Source organism: Budorcas taxicolor, chromosome 10 (genome assembly GCF_023091745.1).
Source record: "Budorcas taxicolor isolate Tak-1 chromosome 10, Takin1.1, whole genome shotgun sequence".
NCBI lineage: Eukaryota > Metazoa > Chordata > Mammalia > Artiodactyla > Bovidae > Budorcas > Budorcas taxicolor.
The window spans coordinates 98,502,013-98,522,881 of record NC_068919.1 but is presented as its reverse complement, the minus strand read 5'-3'; the positions used below and the strand labels follow the sequence as shown (position 1 = coordinate 98,522,881).

The window sequence follows — 20,869 nt, the reverse complement described above, 5'->3', positions numbered from 1 at the left end:
ATCGTGCATCTTATTTGGATGAACCCAAAATATTTTGCCTTGCATACACCCATCACAGAAGGATGGAGTATTTTCTACATATTTTCATTCTGTGATACACATATATTACTTCCACATTTTGGAATGTTCTAATTTCTTTCTGTGTTTATCTAAAGGTGCTTTCTGGGCTATTTGTGGGTTTCTGACTTTTGTTTTGGAGATGGTTGATTAACAGTGCTGTGTTAAGTTTCAGGTGTACAGCAAAGTGACTCAGTTGTTGGGTTGCCCAAAAGTTCAGTGTGTGGGAAGCCCCAGACAGCTTTTTGGCCAACCCAATATATACATATATGTGTATCCATTCTTTTTCAAATTCTTTCCCCATTTAGGTTGTTACAAAATATTGAGCAGAGTTCCCTATGTAGGTCCATTTAAAATACCTTTACAATTCCAAACTCCCTCCCTGTCCTTCCCTTCCACCCTTCCCCCCGGTTATCCTGAGTTCATTCTCTAAGCCTCTGACTCTGTGTCTTTTCTGTAAATAAGGTCATTTGTGTAATTTCTTTTTAGATTCTGCATTAGAGGTGATATTGTATGATCTTCCTCTGTTGGGCTTACTTCACTTAGTATCTCTAGGTCCATCCAGTGTGTGCTTGTGGGCTAAGTCACTTCAGTTGTGTCCAACTCTTTGTGACCCCATGGACTATACAGTCCATGGAATTCTCCAGGCCAGAATAGTGGAATGGGTGGCTGACTCAGTATATATAAATATAGATAGATACCATATCTTCTTTTGGAGAAGGCAATGGCACCCCACTCCAGTACTCTTGCCTGGAAAATCCCGTGGGTGGAGGAGCCTGCAGGTGGGCTGCTGTCTGTGGGGTCACAGGGTCAGACAAGACTGAAGCGACTTAGCACAGCATTAGCATATCTTCTTTTTAATAATTTTTTAATATTTATTTTAATTGGAGGCTAATTACTTTACAATATTGTATTGGTTTTGCCATACATCAACATGAATCCACCACGGGTGTACACATGTTCCCCATCCTGAAGCCCCAACCCTCCTCCCTCCCCGTACCATCCCTCTGGGTTGTCCCAGTGCACCAGCCCCAAGCATCCTGTATCATGCATTGAACCTGGACTGGCGATTTGTTTCATATATGATATTATACATGTTTCAATGCCATTCTCCCAAATCATCCCACACTTTCCCTCTCCCACAGAGTCCAAAAGACTGTTCTATACATCTGTGTCTCTTTGGCTATCTCGCATACAGGGTTATCGTTACCGTCTTTCTAAATTCCATATATATGCATTAGTATACTGTATTGGTGTTTTTCTTTCTGGCTTACTTCACTCTGTATAATAGGCTCCAGCTTCATCCACCTCATTAGAATGGACTCAAATGTATTCTTTTTAATGGCTGAGTAATACTCCATTGTATATATGTACCACAGATTTCTTATCCATTCATCTGCTAATGGACATCTAGGTTGCTTCCATGTCCTGGCTATTATAAACAGTGCTGCGATGAACATTGGGGTACACGTGTCTCTTTCAATTCTGGTTTCCTCGGTATGTATGCCCAGCAGTGGAATTGCTGGGTCATAAGGCAGTTCTGTTTCCAGTTTTTTAAGGAATCTCCACACTGTTCTCCATAGTGGCTGTACTAGTTTGCATTCCCACCAACAGTGTAAGAGGGTTCCCTTTTTTCCACACCCTCTCCAGCATTCATTGCTTATAGACTTTTGGATCGCAGCCATTCTGACTGGCATGAGACGGTACCTCATTGTGGTTTTGATTTGCATGTCTCTGATAATGAGTGATGCATATCTTCTTTATCCATTTCTCTGTCAGTGAACGTTTAGGTTGCTATTGTAAACAGTGCTGCAGTGAACATTTGGGTGCGTGTATCCTCTCAGACCATGCTTTCTCTGGACATATGCCTGTGAGTGGGATTGCAGGATCGTTTGGTGGCTCTGGTCTTTAGTATTTTTCAGCAGTAGTGCTGTCCTTCGCAGTGGCTGTGCCAGTTAGCACGGTCACTAACAGTGTAAGAGGACTCCCGTCTCCCCACACCCTCTCTAGCGTTTATTGTTTGCAGATTTTTAATGATGGCCATTTTGCCTGGTGTTAGGTGACACCTCATTGCGTAAAACTCTTCCTTTTCATCCCTCTAATTAGAGACGCTGAGCATCTCTTCACGTGCCTCTTGGCCATCTGTATGTCTGCTTGGAGAAATGTCTGTTTAGGCCTTCGGCCCTTTATTTTTGATTGGGTTGTTTGTTTTGATGATATTAAGCCACATGAGCTGTTCGTAAATTTTGGAGACTAGTCCCTTGTTGGTCATATCATTTGCAAATATTTTCTCCTATTTTGTGGGTTGTCTTTTTGTTTTCTTTATGGTTTACTTTGCTGTACAAAAGCTTTTAAGTTTAATTAGGTCCCGTTTGTTTGTTTGTTTATTTCCGTTACTCTAGGAGATGGATTGACAAAAGATAGTTCTGTGATTTATGGCAGAGAGCCTGTGTTTTCCCTCTACGAGTGTTACAATGTCCAGTCTTACATTTAGGTTGTTAATCCATTTTGAACTTATTTTTGTGATGATGTTAAAGAATGTTCCAATTTCATTTTTTTAAAATGTAGCTGTCCAGTTTTGCCAGCACCACTTATTGAAGAGACTCTCCATCATTGTACAGTCTTGCCTCCTTTGTTGATTAATTTACCATAGATGTGTAGGTTTATTTCTGGGCTTTCAATCCTGTTCCGTTCACCTGTATTCCTGTTTTTGTGCCAGTACCATACTGTTGATGACTGTAACTTTGTAGTAAAGTCTGAAGTCAGGGAGCTTGGTTCCTCCAGCTCTGTTTCTCTTTCTTAGGATTGTTTTGGCTCTTTGGGGTCTTTCATGTCTCCATATAAAGTTTAATTTTTTAAGTTCTAGTTCTGTGAAAAATACCATTGGTAATTTGATAGGGATTGCATTGAATCTGTACATTGCCTTGTGTAGTACAGTCATTTTTGACATTTAGTATTTGAATCTAAGAACATGCTATCTATCTGTGTCATCTTCATTTTTTTTCCTCTATCAGAGTCTTATAGTTTTTGGAGCACAGGTCTGTTGTCTCTTTATATACATTTATTCCTGGGTACTTTATTCTTTTTCAAAAACATTTATTTATTTATTTATTTATTTATTTATGGTTGTGTCGGGTCTTAGCTGTGGTATGTGAGACCTTTCATTGCAGTGTGCAGGCTTCTCTCTGATTGTGCCGCTCAGGCTCCACAGCGCTCCGGCTCCGTGGTTTGTGGCGTGCAGGCTCTTGTTGACGCGCCCGGGTTTAACAGTTGTGATGCTAGCTTATGGGATCTTAGTCCCCCACCAGAGGTCAAGCCCATGTCCTCTGCACTGGCAGGTGGATTCTTAACCACTGGGCCACCAGGGAAGTCCCAGAAGAGGTTGGATTTTTGTCAAATGTTTTTTCTGCATCTAATGAGATGAATGTGTATGGGAGTTTGGGTGTCCTTTATTTACTGATTTGTTGATTTTTATTTATTGATGTACTATATTGGTTTTAATATGAATAAAACGTCCATTCCCGCTTATCTTCCCTCTCAGTAGTTTCTCACCTAGTGCTCCTTGACGCGATGCTACTGTCCCTGACCATCCAGCTGCCCAGCCAGAAACCACGCGTTCTCTTAGACTGTTCCCTTTCCCTTACTCGGCTCATCAAATCTGTTGGTTCTGTTTTTGGCCTCCTAACTTTTCTCTCTCTCAGTTCATCTTCCACCCTGATGCCGGGAGTGATTTTGTTTCTCCCAAAGGGGATGCTAATCATCTAAATACACTTGTAAAAATTTATGAAGTAGAAATTTATATTCATTCTCTGTCTTCTGCTGATGTATGTAAAGCACTATCAACTGTTTGGCCCTTGTCTTATCTTTAAAGACTTATAGACTACTTTCTGTGAATTATCAGTGACTTTTCTGTTTTTTTTTAAATGGGATTTGTAATTTAATGTTATCATAGGAGTTGCTTGAAGACAAAGAATTGGTCTAACTTTTATACAGTAAAAGAGTAAATGGGAGAGAGAGCTTAAAAGAAGGTTAATACCAAATGAGAAAATGGTGAGTGGTAGGGTTGATACTGATTCATTTCTGTGGTTCAGTTGGGTACTTGTGAGAATTCTTTTTTGAGGAGGGGAGGAGTTTACACACACTGCATCATGTAACAGAATTATAAAGCCTGTCCTAACTGCTTATCACATGTACCATTGAAGGAGTAATTCTTAGCAAGCGTTTTTATGGAAGGTATTTTAAATCCAAATTATTTTAAGTAGGTAAATAATGAAAGTCTTAATTTTCACATTGATATAACAGCTCCATAAGCAGTTTTAAATCTGTTCATGATTTATTTTGCAGCCTTGCGTTGCATCCTGAACGAGCACTGGTAGCAACAGGACAAGTTGGGAAAGAGCCTTATATCTGTGTCTGGGATTCATATACTGTGCAGACCGTATCAGTTCTGAAGGACGTTCATACACATGGTATAGCTTGCTTAGCATTCGACTTAGATGGACAGGTATGTTAAAATTTTTTCTCTTTTTCTAAGCTGTGTTTTTAAAATGTGTATTATAAATTATTGTAAACCTGTAGATATTGGAAAGCAATTGACAGAAAGCATTTGTTCAAGGTAGATGTGGGTAGATGGGGTGGGTGGTAGATATATATATAAGAAAAATAAGAATAATGAGTTTTTATTTCATTGTATGAAGAACTTTTCAGCTGAATTAATTTGTACTATAAAGGCCTAAGTGATTCTGAGTCAGTGGAACATTACCTGGTTGTTCTAGAAAATTTTACATATGACTCTTTTCCAGGTATTATAAGATAAGAAGATATCTTAGAAAAATTAAAGTTTCTCTAGGTAGAGCTATAACCATTTAAATTTTTAGTTATTTATATATTTCTATTAAAATTAGTTGAAAACAGTAAGGTAGTTCTTATATGAGCTATTTTATATAAAGTCGACGTTCATAGCAAAAGACTAATCAGTTCCCAAATTACTGTTTACTTCTAGTCAGTGATTTTTAAAACACTAAGCCAACAGCTGTTTTGTGGTACTCATGGAACTTGTTATACCTAACACTTATTTAAGAAGTGGTAAGAAGTTATTTTTTGCAGATTTAGTTAATTTATAATCTTTAAAAGTTTTATAGTGAAATTAAACTTTAAAAATCATTTTAACTTTTATAAGAATTTTAGTTGTCTGCTTTTTAATTCTTAAAATTAATTTTTTAGATCTGTATTTCACAGAAACACATTACATTTTGCTCTAGTCACTTGATAGCCAGTAGATATTTTAATATATAACTCTGAGGAATAGCTTCTTTGAGTACCATAGGTTAATATGACTTTCTGATAAGAGTCTGGTAAGAGATCTGTAAAATCTATAAAGATGTAACTTCTCATTTGCAGAAAAATGTGCTTCTAGGTTTAGAATCACTGGGTAGCGGTGACTGGCAATTCCAGAACCTTAATTCATATCCTATTTTGCTATTATTGTCAGTTCCCTTAATGTCCTCATATGAGAATTTCATTTTCCTTCTTGAAAGGAAGAAAATAATATTCTTTCCTTACTTTGCAAGAGATTGTTTTATGAAACAAACCAACAAAAGTTGTTTTTTAAATTATTTTCCAGAAGTATTATATCTAAGATGGTTTAACTATACTTGTATACTTTATAGATTTTTTTTCTTAATTAAAGTTACCCTTTCTAAATGTATTGCAGTGCTGAGGAATTTCTCTTATATGAAATGAGAAATGATGCCAGGAGCTTTTACTAGCTGAAAGCTTTATTTAATTTTGCTTGTTTTAAGTAATTTATAAGAAACATCTTGGGTACATGCATTTTATTATCACAGATCTTCATAAGAACATGTTACTTAAAAATGTAAGCTTATAAAATCATAATAGCTAAAAGTTATTGAGCACATACTAATTGCCAGGCATTGTGCTAAGCTTACATTATCTCATTTAATCCTCACGGCAACCCTATGAAATAGATATTATTATTATCTCTATTTTACAGATAAAGAAACTGAGACTTAGAGAGGGTAAATAACTTGCCCCAGGTTACACAGCTAGTAAATGGAGCCAGAGCGGGAACCCAGGTCAGTCATACTCCAGAGCTCATGTTTCTAACCCCAATACCCTACTGCCTCCCAAACATGGAATAAGGAGGTGATTATTTATTTCGGGAGGAATTCATTCATCTTAAGTACAGTTGAAACTCATAAGGAACTGTGATCAATTCAAAATTAAGAGTATTTCTGAAATTATGCTAATGAGAAGATGCTTTAGTTAAGAAATTTGAGAACATATTATTCACTAATATCTATAACTACTTGTGAAATACCAATTAGGAAATATTATCTAATTTTTTCATTTTTTACTAGATTTGAAACTGTAAGTGATCAAAAGATTTTTCCAGTGAATGAGTCTTCCTGTTGGTAGCATGCTGAATTTTCTTTTCCTAGCTGGTTTTTCTAAATGGATGGACTATCCATGCTAATACTGGAAGTCTGTCTTATTGGGAATAATCAGGGCATGCAAAGGCTATATAAATTCACATCAAACAGGGATAAAAATTTCATAGTAAATGAGAGAGAGGAGGTGTGAGGAAGGCATTAATGCTTTTATCTTGAAAATACAACCATAATCTATAAAAGCACATTCACACATTTAACAAAATCTAAGTTATAGTTAAAACTCTGCCAATTTATAGTATGAACTAAGAATAAAATGTTAATTTTTAACCTGATTTTGTCAGTTTTATGCTGATATAAAGTAAAATGCTTTACTTTGCCTTTTACCTTTGATTTTTGACATGTGACTGTGAAGAGAGTCGTTTTTACAAAAATATTAAAGGAATTCACTGATTTTATTCCTAGGGCCTTTTAGTAATCTCTTAACACCTTGACGTATCTCAAGTGCCTATTGTATTATTTTTGAGTTTTCATCTCTTTTGTTGCTTTCCAGATCCTGATTTCTTGCAGCTTTTTATATGATTTGACCAATGTTTACTGTGTTGAGTCCTAGATATTTTGCACAGTTGGTGATCTTTACTTTGTGACATCTGTAACAGCTAGTCCTCACTCAGTAAATATTGAAATCACAAGGACCCCCCCCCCACCCAATACTAGACTCTCAAGTTTAATTGTCTACTATTTGAATGTGTTTCACACTTGCAGAAACTCGTGGAATGCATCTGGTTGTGCCTATTGAGACGCTTTTCTCATTTGAGTATTTAGTGTGCCAGAACTTTTTACTAAATACAGCTGACCCCTGAACAATGCAGGGGTTAGCATACACATAACTTATAGTTGGCCCTCTGTATTCACTGTTCCTCTACCTCTGTGGATTCAACCAACCATAGACGTGCAGTACTGTAGCGTTTGCTGTTGAAAAACATCCGAGTTTAAGTGCAGCCAGGAACTTCAAAGCTTTACTTCTAGTTTAACTAAAGACACAACCAAGACTTCCTTTGGAAATAGGATCAGGAAGGAATTTGGGAAGCTGGAGAGAGGCTTCTTTATCTGTTTTTCCCCTCCCTGTTACTTCTTTGTTGTTGTTCAGTCACTCAGTTGTGTCCGACTCTCTGAGACCCCATGGACTGCAGCACGCCAGGCCTCGCTGTCCTTCACCATCTACCGGAACTTGCTCAAACTCATATCTCTTGAGTCGATGATGCCATCCAACCATCTCATCCTCTGTCATCCCCTTCTCCGTTTGCCTGCAGTCTTTCCCAGCATCAGGGTCTTTACCAGTGAGTCAGCTCTTCACCATCACATGGCCAAAGTATTGGAGCTTCAGCTTCAGCATCAGTCCTCCCAGTGAACACTCAGGACTGATCCCCTTTAGGATGGACTGGTTGGATCTCCTTGCAGTCCAAGGGACTCTCAGGAGTCTTCTCCAACATCACAGTTCAAAGCATCCATTCTTCGGCGCTCAGCCTTCTTTTATGGTCCAACTCTCACATCCATAAATGACTAACGGAAAAACCATAGCCTTGACTAGACAGAGCTTTGGTGGCAAAGTCATGTCTCTGCTTTTTAATATGCTGTCTAGGTTTGTCGTGGCTTTTCTTCCAAGTTGCAGGCGTCTTTGAATTTCATGGCTGCAGTCACCATCTGAGATAATTTTGGAGCCCATGAAAATAAAGTCTGTCGCTGTTTCCGTTGGTTCCCTGTCTATTTGCCATGAAGTGATGGGACCAGATGCTATGATCTTAGCTTTTTGAATGTTGAGTTTTAAGCCAACTTTTTCACTCTCCTCTTTCATCAAGAGGCTATTTAGTTCCTTTTCGCTTTCTGCCATAAGGGTGGTGTCATCTGCATATCTGAGGTTATTGATATTTCTCCCAGCAATCTTGATTCCAGCTTGTTCCTCATCCAGCCCGGCATTTTGCATGATGTACTCTGCATAGAAGTTTAATAAGCGGGGTGACAATATACAGCCTTGACGTATTCCTTTCCCAATTTGAGACCAGTCCATTGTTCCCTCTCTGCTTCTTGACCTGCATACAGATTCCTCAGGAGGTAGGAACGCTGGTCTGGTATTCCCATCTCTAAGAATTTTCCAGCTTGTGATCCACATAGTTAAAGGCTTTAGTGTAGTCAGTAAAGCAGAAGTAGATGTTTTTCTGGAATTCTCTTGCTTTTTCTATGATCCAACAGATGTTGGCAATTTGATATCTGATTCCTCTGCCTTTTCTAAATCCAGCTTGAACATCTGGAAGCTCTCAGTTCACATACTGTTGAAGCCTAACTTGGAGAATATTGAGCATTACTTTGCTAGCATGTGAAATGATTGCAATTGTGCGGTAGTTTGAATATTCTTTGGCTCTGCCTTTGGAATTGGAATGAAAACTGACCTTTTCCTGTCCTGTGACCACTGCTGAGTTTTCCAAATTTGCTGGCATATTGAGTGCAGCACTTTCACAGCATCATCTTTTAGGATTTGAAATAGCTCATCTGGAATTCCATCACCTCCACTAGCTTTGTTTGTAGTGATGCTTCCTAAATCCCACTTGACTTCACATTCCAGGATGTCTGGCTCTAGGTGAGTGATCACACCATCATGATTATCTGAGTCATGAAGATCTTTTTAGTACAGTTCTTCTGTGTATTCTTGCCACCTCTTTCTTAATATCTTCCGCTTCTGTTAGGTCCATACCATTTCTGTCCTTTATCGAGCCCATCTTTGCATGAAATATTCCCTTGGTATCTCTAATTTTCTTGAAGAGATCTCTAGTCTTTCCCATTCTATTGTTTTCCTCTATTTCTTGCCTTGATCACTTTGGAAGGCTTTCTTATCTCTCCTTGCTATTCTTTGGAGCTCTGCATTCAGGCAAGTATATCTTTCCTTTTCTTCTTTGCCTTTCCCTTCTCTTCTTTTCTCAGCTATTTGTAAGACCTCCTCAGACAACCGTTTTGCCTTCTTTGCATTGCTTTTTCTTGGGGATGGTCTTGATCCCCGCCTTCTATACAGTGTTATGAACCTCTGTCCATAGTTCTTCAGGTACTCTATCAGATCTGATTCCTTGAATCTATTTGTCACTTCCACTGTATAATCATAAGGGATTTGATTTATGAATGGCCTAGTGGTTTTCCCTACTTTCTTCAATTTACGTCTGAATATGGCAATAAGGAATTCATGATCTGAGCCACAGTCAGCTCCTGGTCTTGTTTTGCTGACTGTATAGAGCTTCTCCATCTTTGACCGCAAAGAATATAATCAGTATGATTTTGGTGTTGACCATCTGGTGATGTCCATGTGTAGAGTCATCTCTTGTGTTGTTGGAAAAGGGTATTTGCTATGACCAGTGCGTTCTCTTGGCAAAACGCTGTTAGCCTTTGCCCTGCTTCATGTTGTACTCCAGGGCCAACCTTGCCTGTTACTCCAGGTATCTTTTGACTCTCTACTTTTGCATTCCAGTCCCCTATGATGAAAAGGACTTCTTTTTTTGGTGTTAGTTCTGGGAGGTCTTGTAGGTATTCATAGAACCGTTCAACTTCAGCTTCTTTGGCAATAGGGGTTGGGGCATAGACTTATGTGATGCTGAATGGTTTGCCTTGTCATTTTTGAGATTCCACCCAAGTACTGCATTTTGGACTCTTGTTGACTATGAGGGCTATTCCATTTCTTCTAAGGGATTCTTGTCTGCAGTAGTAGATATAATGCTAAATCACTTCAGTCGTGTCTGACTGTATGCGACCCCATAGATGGTTGCCTCCCTGGCTCCCCTGTCCATGGGATTCTCCAGGCAAGAATACTGGAGTGGGTTGCCATTTCCTTCTTTAAGTAGATGTAATGGTCATCTGAATTAAATTTGCCCATTCCAGTCCATTTAGTTCACTGATTCCTAAAATGTCGATGTTCACCCTTGTTCTTGAGTGAGTGAAGTCGCTCAGTCGTGTCCCACTCTTTGTGACCCCATGGACTGTAGCCTACTAGGCTCCTCCGTCAGGAGCTGTTCCTTCTGTCTGCTTCTTAAACATCAGCGTTCCTATTAATATAGCTTTCTTTCCCTTCACCACCTTACGTTATTCTCTTTCGGGATTACTGCATCATGACTTTAACTCCTGTACCAGTTAACAGTGGCCCCAGCTTCTCTCTGCAACTCCATATGATGCGGTGATTTAGTCACTAAGTCATGTCTGATTCTTGTGACCCCATGGACTTTAGCCTCCCAGGCACCTCTGTCTATGGGATTTTCCTGGCAAGAGTACTGTAGTGGGTTGCCATTTCCTTCTCCAACTCCATATAGCCTCCTTGAATGTCATATAGATATACCGTTTATTACATGTTTAAAACTGAATTCTCTTTATTCTAACTCTTTAAAAAAGAAAACTTATTCTTTCTCCTGGCTCTGGCTACTTCTCTAGTCTTGTCTTCTGCCACTTCCCAGCAGGCAGCTCTTCCCCTCAGCCACATCAAAGTACTAGCTCTTTCCTGAAAGCACCATTATCTCATCTTGGTATGCTTTGGTCTGAAATACATTTTGTTTTACTTTTCTGCCCAGCTGTCTCTTACTCTGTCTTCTAAGATATGGTTCAAGCTTTACTTTCACTGGAAAACTTTATGCACACCTGTGAGAAAGGACAATAAGGTACAAAATAATAGAAATCTAAGAGGGCAGTATTTGCTTGGTTGTGTCTACCTTTTCCTCTCTGCTGTTGCTTAATCTGTGGTTGCTGCTGCTAAGTCGCTTCAGTCATGTCCGACTCTGTGCGACCCCACAGACGGCAGCCCACCAGGCTCCTCTGTCCCTGGGATTCTCCAGGCAAGAGCACTGGAGTGGGCTGCCATTCCTTCTCCAATGCATGAGAGTGAAAAGTGAAAGTGAAGTCGCTCAGTCATGTCCAATTCTTCGCGACCCCATGGCTTGCGGCCCACCAGGCTCCTCCATCCATGGGATTTTCCAGGCAAGAGTACTGGAGTGGGGTGCCATCTGTGGTTAGGGAGGTTGATTTGGGCCATGCAGTGTTTATCAGAGCCACAGAGGAAATGCTCCCAGGTCTACTTTGTCACTGCCTGTACAGAGCTAGATGCTCTGGGGCCCTGCTGAGGGTATGGGCGGGCTACAGTCCATGGGGTTGAAAAGAGTGAGACACGACTGGTGACTGAGCGCAAATCCCATCCATGGGATTTTCCAGGCAAGAGTAGTGGGGTGGGCTGCCACTTCCTTTCTTCCCCAGGGCATCATCCCAACCCAGAGATCGAACCCAAATCTCTGGCATCTCCCGAGTTGGCAGGTGGATTCTTTACCGCTTAGCCACTTGGGAAGCTTGGAGTTATAAGTTTACAGTTGTGGTTCACTGTGTGTAATCAGCTTAGTCAGAGGGAAGAGGCGCTGATAAGATGCCCACTGCTTTGCTGACTGTTCCTTACTTTATACTTGTCTTATAAAATTTTAATCTTTACACAGTGTGCCATAGCAAGAGGTAGAGATTTTTGTCTTAGCTCAACATATGCAGGTACTCTCTAGTTCCCAAATACTAAGGACTCTTAAGAGGAGCAAGTTGTCTCTCCTAGTTCACTTGAAATTTCTGCTACTGTGACTTGATGGAGAGCCAGATACAAACTGTATTCTGCATCTTTTTATGTAAGTCATTCATTCTTTCCATCTGGGGACTTAAACAATAATTCTGCTTTGCAGGAACTTTCTAGCTAGGTACTCAATTGCATTTTTCATTCAGATGGGGGAGCCTGGTGGGCTGCTGTCTATGGGTTCGCACAGAGTCGGACACGACTGAAGCGACTTAGCAGCTTAGCAGCAGCAAGCATATGCCAAGCACTCTTCTAGCTTATCTATATGTGTTAATTCTCATATTAACCCTAAGGTTTTATTCTATTCTCCTCACTTAACAGGAACCTAAGGTATAGAGAGGCTAAGTAATTGCTCAGATTACTTGCTATTGGGAATCCAGTCAGGGACAGAGATGGAACTGGCGTTTAAACCTGGGCAGACTCTGTGCTCTAAACCTGAGACCGGCAAAGCTGTCTATAACAAGTCAGTAAATATTTTAAGCTGGTGAGCATACGGTCTCTATCACAGCTACTCCAGCTCCGCGTTAGAATGAAAGCTGTCATAGACAGCTTATAAAGGAATAGGTGTGGCTGTGTTCCAGTAAAACTTTGTTTATTAAAACAGGGTGCAAGTCCGAGGGTTGTAATTTTCTTACCTCTGCTTTTAAACCAATGTAAGTATGTGTTCTGAGTTTGTCCCTGTGACTTTTTTCTTTAACCCTTCAGTTACTTAGAATTGTATTGATAGTTGCCAGATTATTTGGAGAATTTTCTGTGTAACTTTCTGTTATTCTGATTGAATTTTGTCTTTGAATTATGTCAGAGAACATACTGTGTATTTTAATTATTTTAAATTTATTTAGGCTTATTTTGTAATTCAAACTTTTGCTGTCTTCCTGTGGGCTCCTGTGCACTTTAAAAGTATGTATTCTGCTGTTTCTTTTTTTCCTTCTGTTTATTATGCTATTGTCATTTATTTTACAGCTTTCATTTTCATTCATTTTACATGCTCTGTAAACTCTGTAATAACTGTTATTATGTTTGCCTTAAACAGTTTTCAAAGAAAATTTAAAAAGTCTTTTTTATTTACCATTTGGGCACTCTTCATTCATATATGTAAATTAAGTCTCTCCTTGATATCATTTTCTTTCTGCCTGAAGAAATTTCCATTATCATATCTTATAGTGCAGCTTTGTTGATGATGGATTTTCTCAAAATAAAGTAAAAAAATATTTTGACCCAAGTTTTGAATATTTTTGGTAGGTATATAATTCTATGTTGATGTTTTTTTCCCCTTCAGCACTTTAGAGAGGCTATTAATTGTGATTTGATGTGCATAACATCAGATGAGAAGCCTAGGGTAGTTTTTAAATCTTTGTTTCTGCACGCCAAAATTGTCTCTTTTTTGGCCACGGGTTCAACAGTTTGATGACCGTGTGTGTTAATGTGTTTTTTCTGTGTGTGAGATTATTCTGCTTGAATCTTGACTACCTCAGATTTGTGGATTTGTATTTTTTTTTTTAATCAAATGTAGGATGTTTTGCAGAGAAGGCAGGGGCACCCCACTCCAGTGTCTTGCCTGGAAAATCCCATGGATGGAGGAGCCTGGTAGGCTGCAGTCCATGGCGTTGCAGTGAGTCGGACATGACTGAGCGACTTCCCTTTCACTTTTCATTTTCCTGCATTGGAGAAGGAAATGGCAACCCACTCCAGTGTTCTTGCCTGGAGAATCCCAGGGACGGGAGCCTGGTGGGCTGCCATCTATGGGGTCACACACAGTCAGACACGACTGAAGTGACTTAGCAGCAGCAGCAGTAGAGCAGCTTTTCTCTAGGACTCCTAGTTAAACTTCAGCACTCTGATGTGATGCTCCTGGAATCTCTGCTGAATACACATTGAATTCGAAGATATGTCTCCATTCTTGCTGTCGGGAGTCTGGAAAATCCTGACTCTTTGTAATCTCTGGTAATTGTTTGGCTTTAGCTCCCCAGCAATTGTTCTTTTTTCAGAAGTGTTCTTTGCATGGCCTCGTGAATTTCACCCTATGCACACAAAGATTGGTGTTCTCCGGGCACCTGTAAACAGATTTTCTAGAGTTCTTTCTCTGCCCGCAAACTGTAGCAATCTTGGCCTCTCTGAACTCCAGGCTCCATATTCTCAAATCAGCAAATCTTCTGGGCTCTATTTGGATTCCACCTTTCTGTGCTATAGTCTGTAAATTGCCTCCTAGATGAAGGCTAGGGCAACTGCAGAATAGACCTTGTTTGCTTCCCCCTCATTCAGGGTTTATACTGCTTCACTTCCTATTAAAAATGTCCAAAAACACTTGTTTTATGTATTTTGTATGGTTTTCTAGTCGTTTATGGCAGGGGGGCAAGTTCAGACCCTGATACTCTTTCATGACTGAAACGTCATCTCTCATGTTTCTTAACCTCTGTCATACTTCCCATCTCACCATCCCCTTTTCAACTCTTTGTCTCTTCATCTCCCTCTCATCACCTATGTAACTTCCACTGAGTGTTAAATCTTATTTATTTTTCATTTCTAGAAATTCTGTTTGTTTCCTTAAATTTGCTGGGATGCTTTTTGTAATCTTCCATTCTTTCCCCATATGAAGATATTTGGAAGGCTTAAATTTTTATTTCTCTGCTCACATAAGTAGAGATACTCTCTAGTTCCCAAATACCTACTCTGTGCACATGAGTAGAAAAATAAAATCTAAGGCTTCCAAATATCTTCTTATGGGGAAAGAATGGAAGATTACAAAGAGCATCCCAGCAAATTTAAGGAAGCAAACAGAATTTCTAGAAATGAAAAATAAACATAATTAAAAGCTTCAATGTCTGATGCTTTTCAAGGTTGATTTTGCTGTCTTTAGTAGCTTGCTGATTCTCACTTATGGTCCCTTATTTCCTCTGGTTGTCAGGTATGAGGTTGTGTGTTTTATTTTTATTGAATTACTAATTGTAGGAATTCTTTGAAGGATGGATTACAGGATCAGTCCTCCACATAGAATTTGTATTTGCCTGTGCGCCATTGTTGAAAATGCTTAAAAACTCTGCAGTCTTTAGGACCACTCTGAATGAAAGTTTTCACTTGAAGGATTCACGATCAGTATGGATTTAGACCCTCCAACCATGTGAAGGTCACTGTGGCCACACACTTTGAAGGAGGTTTTCTCCTCCATTGTGCATTGCTGCCCGCTCTTTGAAAAGGGATGGTTTCTTGTTCTGCCTTACTCTGAGGAGTTCACTGCTTTAGCCAAAGGTCTGCGATTCAATTCCCTGCCTTGGGCAGGCCCTAAAGTTTATCTTCTATTCGTCTTCAGCCTGCAGAACAAAAATCAGGCTTCCCAGAGTTAGCTGATAACTTTAGAACTGAGTGGGCATAGGAGCTCTCCTACTTCTAGGATTCCCACAGAAAATCACTTTGGTTTTGTTCTCTCTTAATTCCTTGGCAACTCAAAAGTGCATTTAAAGAAGATGTGTTTACATTTTATCTAGCAATTTTAGCTTTTAGCAGGAGGTGTATAATAGGGTGTTTTGTCTGTCCTGCTGGCAGGCTACAGTCCATGGGGTTGCAAGAGTCAGACATGACTTAGTGACTCTACCACCACCACCACCGTTAGAAATGGAAGTCTTTCTTCTGTTTCTTAATGGGAAAAGCTACACATATATGAAAATATTAATAAGATGAAACACATCCAGCCTTTCTGTGAGGTCTATAAAATATGTGTATAAGTTTTGATGTTTGTAATAGCCATGAGTAGTATTTGTTTGCCATTTATAATTTGGTTCATTTTGTATTTGTTTGCTTTTTTATTTCCCTTGCCCTCTGGACTTCTTAACCATAACTCAGCGCTTGGTTTCAGTTGGACTTGATTCAAAGAATGCAGTTTGCGTTTGGGACTGGAAAAGAGGGAAAATGTTATCTATGGCTCCAGGTCACACAGATAGAGTAAGTATTTTGCCTTGGAGTTTCTTTTTTGTTGTTGTTGTTATGTTTATTTATTTTTTTTTAATTTTTAATTTTTTTTAATTTTAAAATCTTTAATTCTTACATGTGTTCCCAAACATGAACCACCCTCCCACCTCCCTCCCCATAACATCTCTGCCTTGGAGTTTCTAAAGGGTATTGGGTGGGAAGAAGCCAAAGGAGGGTCAGGGGATTTTATGTTTCTGTGTTTTGTTATTGTTATTGTTAGTTGTTTGTATGTAATTAAAAATTTAAAGTATAGTTGAAAGTACTTATACAATTTTAGAATGCATATATGTGTTGCAATACTCAAAAACATAACTTGATATGTAGTTTTAGCACAAAACCTTTAATACAGTGTTTGCTTTGGCAAAAATGATGAGTTTTAAGTTGTCCAGACCTAAATTAAAAAATTGAATGGGTCATGCCTAGGCTCTATTTATTATTTAGTTTGGTTTATCACTGATTTGTTATAAAAGTATTATAGTTAGGGTAAATAATATTGTGTGTGTAAATTTGAAATTATGTTAGAGACCTAACATTTTTCACTTTGGAAACTTGTTAAAAATGTATTCCTTATTCCATGTTGTATGAAATTAACATAATGAATATATTGTAGTCAGCTTTTTAATTAAATATTATAGTACTTTTATAAAAACACATCAAAAATTTTGTCATAAACTCTTAAAAATGTCTGATTTTTTTTTGGTGTATAGTAAAATCCTATCCTGAACTAGCATAGGAGCTATAGTCATTGATTCTATTTGGGGCTAATCTATGAATCAGTAAAAGTTGTATAAAAATTTTTGTGTGCATTTATATTTTGGAAGATAAACTTGGTTTTGGCATATTCTCAGAGAGGTCTGTTATATGCAAACAATTTAGATAATTATTAGAGTGTTAGGTGCATTTTATTATACAGTTATGTATTCTGACTTACTTAGATCAAAGCATTTCACACATTAGTACTTTGGACTTAATAAATAGACTGATTAAAAGTATTTTTAAAGGTTGTTTTAAAGGTACTTTAAAAAGTATTTTAATGTATGTTTTTCATTTAATCTGGTGATTAATGGTGAGTTGCTAAATGTTTATTTTTAAGATGTGTTCTTTCTTCATTGTCACTAAAAACTATCACTTTGGAAATTTTTGGAGGTGGTAGCATATTAGGTGATTATGCAGGCAGTTGTCAAAGAAACATGGTGAAGACTACCGTAGAGCAGTATTGTCTTTTCTGCTATAAAATTTTTGTTCAAATATTGTTTTCTTTTATTTATTGTTAAAGTTCATATTTCTAATGCATATTTTATTTCATCTGGGTTTTTTCTTGTTTGATTTTTTAACAAAGATTTGTTTGTTTATAACTTATGAAGTCTTAGAAATTAAGTCTGGGGATTTCCAAAATTTATACAGTAATGAAAATTTAAACAACGTAAAAAACTGGAAACAGAATTTTTACTGTGAAATAAATATTTGGATCCTTTATATAAGTAGTTCTGTGTGATAGAAAGCTGCAAAAATGTTCTCTTATTTTTATTTCTAGCTGCAAAAGTGTTAAGTGTATGTTCTGTTCATTATCTTTCCTCTGTAGAATTTATGCAGGTACCTGCCTCATGCCCTAGTTCTGTTGAATCATTCTTGTTATTTATAGACCAAAATTTTTTTTTAATTAAAAATAGAGGTGTTAATTCTCACTCCAGTAGTTGTTTCATATGGTTCATAGAAACTAAGAAATAGTTTTGTTTTGTTTTGCTACTTTATTTCTGATAGGATTTTTAAAATTTCTGATAGAAATGTAAAATTCTGATTTTTATTTATTGAGGAATATTGTTTTCTGATAAGTAGACTTTTGGGCTATTTGGGCTTTTGGACAGGACTCTTAAATGATTCTCAAAATAAGTGTCTTAACAGTGAATCTGATATATATATTTTTTACAGATATTTGATATTTCTTGGGATTTATACCAGCCAAATAAACTTGTCAGCTGTGGTGTAAAACATATCAAGGTACTGGAAGAGTCTTACTTATAATAGTCATGATTACTTATTCTCTGCTACCAAGCACACATCACACTGCAATTTACACACACACACACACACACGTGTAAAATTAGAAGCCTCAAAGGACAAAAGATTGTGACTTATCCATTCAAATAGCTAATGAATGCTCTCATCAATGAAACTTAATGATATTTAAATTTAAAAGCTTCATGATCTCTGTGCATAAGTATAGCTTGTTCTCTTCCTTTCAGTAAGTCCCAATTTCAGTCTGTTGTTTTCTTCTAAATCAGTGATTATCAACTTCGGCTGCATATTAAAATCATCTGGGGGAAATTAAAGCATAGTATACCCTAACCCTCACTGAGATGTACTGAGGGAGAATCTCTGGAGAGTGAAGCCCAGGTATTCAAATGATTCTGATGCTCAGCAGGAGTTAAGAACCGTTGTTCTAGAATCTAACTCAGTGCTCTGCTATAGAGTGACCACTGGACAGATGTGGCTCTTGAGCATTTGAAATACCAAGGTGACTAAAGAAATTAATATTAGCTTCGTTTTCATTGGTAACCTATTCCCAACTTTTTAATCTAAGTTTATGTAGTTTTTTTCTCCCAGAAAACTAAGGGAAATAGCATATTTTTAAAAATATTCCAGTTCAGCCCCCTTTATTCTTACAGTAAGGATCGAAACCAGTGGTTTATCTGCTGTGATGTAGCTAATGACGGCACTAGGTTAAGGAAGTGAACACTGAATGCTGTTGAATCATAAGGGAATTTCATTGGTGGTTTCTCGTCTCCCATGCTGATATAGCATCAAAGTACTGGAAATATTTATATTATGAGCCTTCTGTGGTAATTTGATTATACTATGTACTTTTAGTTCTGGAGTTTATGTGGAAATGCTCTGACCCCAAAACGAGGGGTCTTTGGGAAGACTGGTGACCTGCAGACCATCTTGTGCCTGGCCTGTGCAAGGGATGAATTAACATATTCTGGTGCACTCAATGGGGATATATATGTTTGGAAAGGAATCAATCTTATACGAACAATACAAGGAGCTCATACTGTAAGTATATTTAAATATTTTGAATACTTTTAGGTATTACTTACTTCCTTGTCTTAGAATGAAAAGTTCCATAATAGCAGACATTCTGATCAATTCAGTTACTTGAAAACTGCTATTACAATTGAATTAATTTGTCTGTCTGTTTTCAAGATTTCAATGAAGAAACATTATGCAATTAAACTAGTATAATTAGTATTTTGTTCAAACCATTGTTTTATTATGGTGTCCTTTTCATTATTGGAAAAAGCTTGTTAAATTTAACCTAGAAGTATTCTAGATTAACCACATTAGAATAAAACTAGTGCTTTTGTGGCTAATTTACCAGTGGGAAATTTGGGGATAGTTCTAGAATAATATTAACTTTTCAATTTTAATGTCATTGATTAAGTGAGTGACAAAGAAATTTTTGTACTTCATGAGATTTTCATATAATAAATTACCAAACCAGGAAAAAAGATCTCTTGTTAAAACCTTTTAGTGATTTTTCAGAAAGAATCTCACAGACGTAGAGAATGAACTTACAGGGGGAAGAATGAGAGAAGAGATAGTTAGGGAGTTTGGGAAAGACATGTACACACTGCTGCGTTTAAAATGGGTAACCAAAAAAATAAAAAAATTTAAAAAAAGGGTAACCACCAGGACCTGCTGTGGCACATGGAACTCTGCTTAATGCTATGTGGCAACCTGAATGGGAGGGGAGTTGGGGGGAGAATGGATGCATGTCCTTTTGCTCTTCACCTGAAACTATCACAGCATTGTTAATCAGCTATACCCCAATACAAGATAAAATTTTTTAAAAAGAAAACCTTTCAGTGTTTTTTGATTTGGTCCTTTTGGCAGTTGGGTCCCTCACATAGTGAAGGGAACTAGGGGGCATAGAGCCGCCATATTGTTATCAGGAGCATCTCAAGTAGAAAAGCTATTAAACATATAAACATGAGAGCTTCCCAGGTGGCATAGTGGTAAAGAATCCACCTGCCAGTGCAGGATATACTAGAGACGTGGGTTCAGTCGCAGGGTCAGGAAGATCCCCTGGAGAAAGAAATGGCAACCTGCTCCAGTATTCTTGCCTGGGAAATCCCATGGACAGAAGAGTCTGGTGGACTACAGTCCATAGGGTTGCAAAGAGTCAGACATGACTGAGCACACACACACATATTAATATGAATCGCTATTAAATATATAATACATTTCGTGTTAAGTATACTTAAGAACTGCTTAGAGCAGGTATTGCTTTCAGCAAAATGTCTGAAGACCAGAAATAGCAGATTCTAGCGAAAAGTTGTGGCATTTCACATTTTGTACCATCAGTATAAAAATACCAGTTTGTTTCTCATAGTCATTAGCCCAGGACGTGATCACTATTGTAAATTTTTGCTTATCTTCTGGGTGAAAAATATTAACTATTTGTTTTAATTTTCTTTCCCAGTTTGTTCCTCATAGTCATTAGCCCAGGACATGATCACTATTATAAATTTTTGCTTATCTTCTAGGTGAAAAATATTAATTATTTGTTTTAATTTTCTTTCCCATCGATTTGTGAAATTTCTTATATTTACTGACTACAGTTGACCCTTAAACAACATAGGTTTGAACCTCAAGGGTCTACTTGTATGGGGATGATTTTCAGTGGTAAATACTGCATGTGTGCGCGTGTGCGTGCACGCTTACGCTCAGTTGTGTGTTATCTTCCAGAGTTTGCCAAAGCCCATGTCCATTGAGTTGACGGTGCCATCCAACTATCTCCTCCTCTGTCCCC

The 20,869-nt window shown here is 37.9% G+C and overlaps 1 protein-coding gene across 1 annotated transcript in view; it reads left to right on the top strand.

Moving 5' to 3' along the window:
* Nucleotides 1-20,869, top strand: part of EML5 (EMAP like 5) — a 151,301-nt gene that overhangs the window by 18,558 nt on the left and 111,874 nt on the right. The window contains exons 2-5 of the mRNA XM_052646355.1: nt 4,402-4,561; nt 15,931-16,029; nt 17,986-18,054; nt 18,925-19,110. Of these exons, the coding sequence (XP_052502315.1) occupies nt 4,402-4,561; nt 15,931-16,029; nt 17,986-18,054; nt 18,925-19,110 (514 nt within the window). The remainder of the gene's footprint in view (nt 1-4,401; nt 4,562-15,930; nt 16,030-17,985; nt 18,055-18,924; nt 19,111-20,869) is intronic.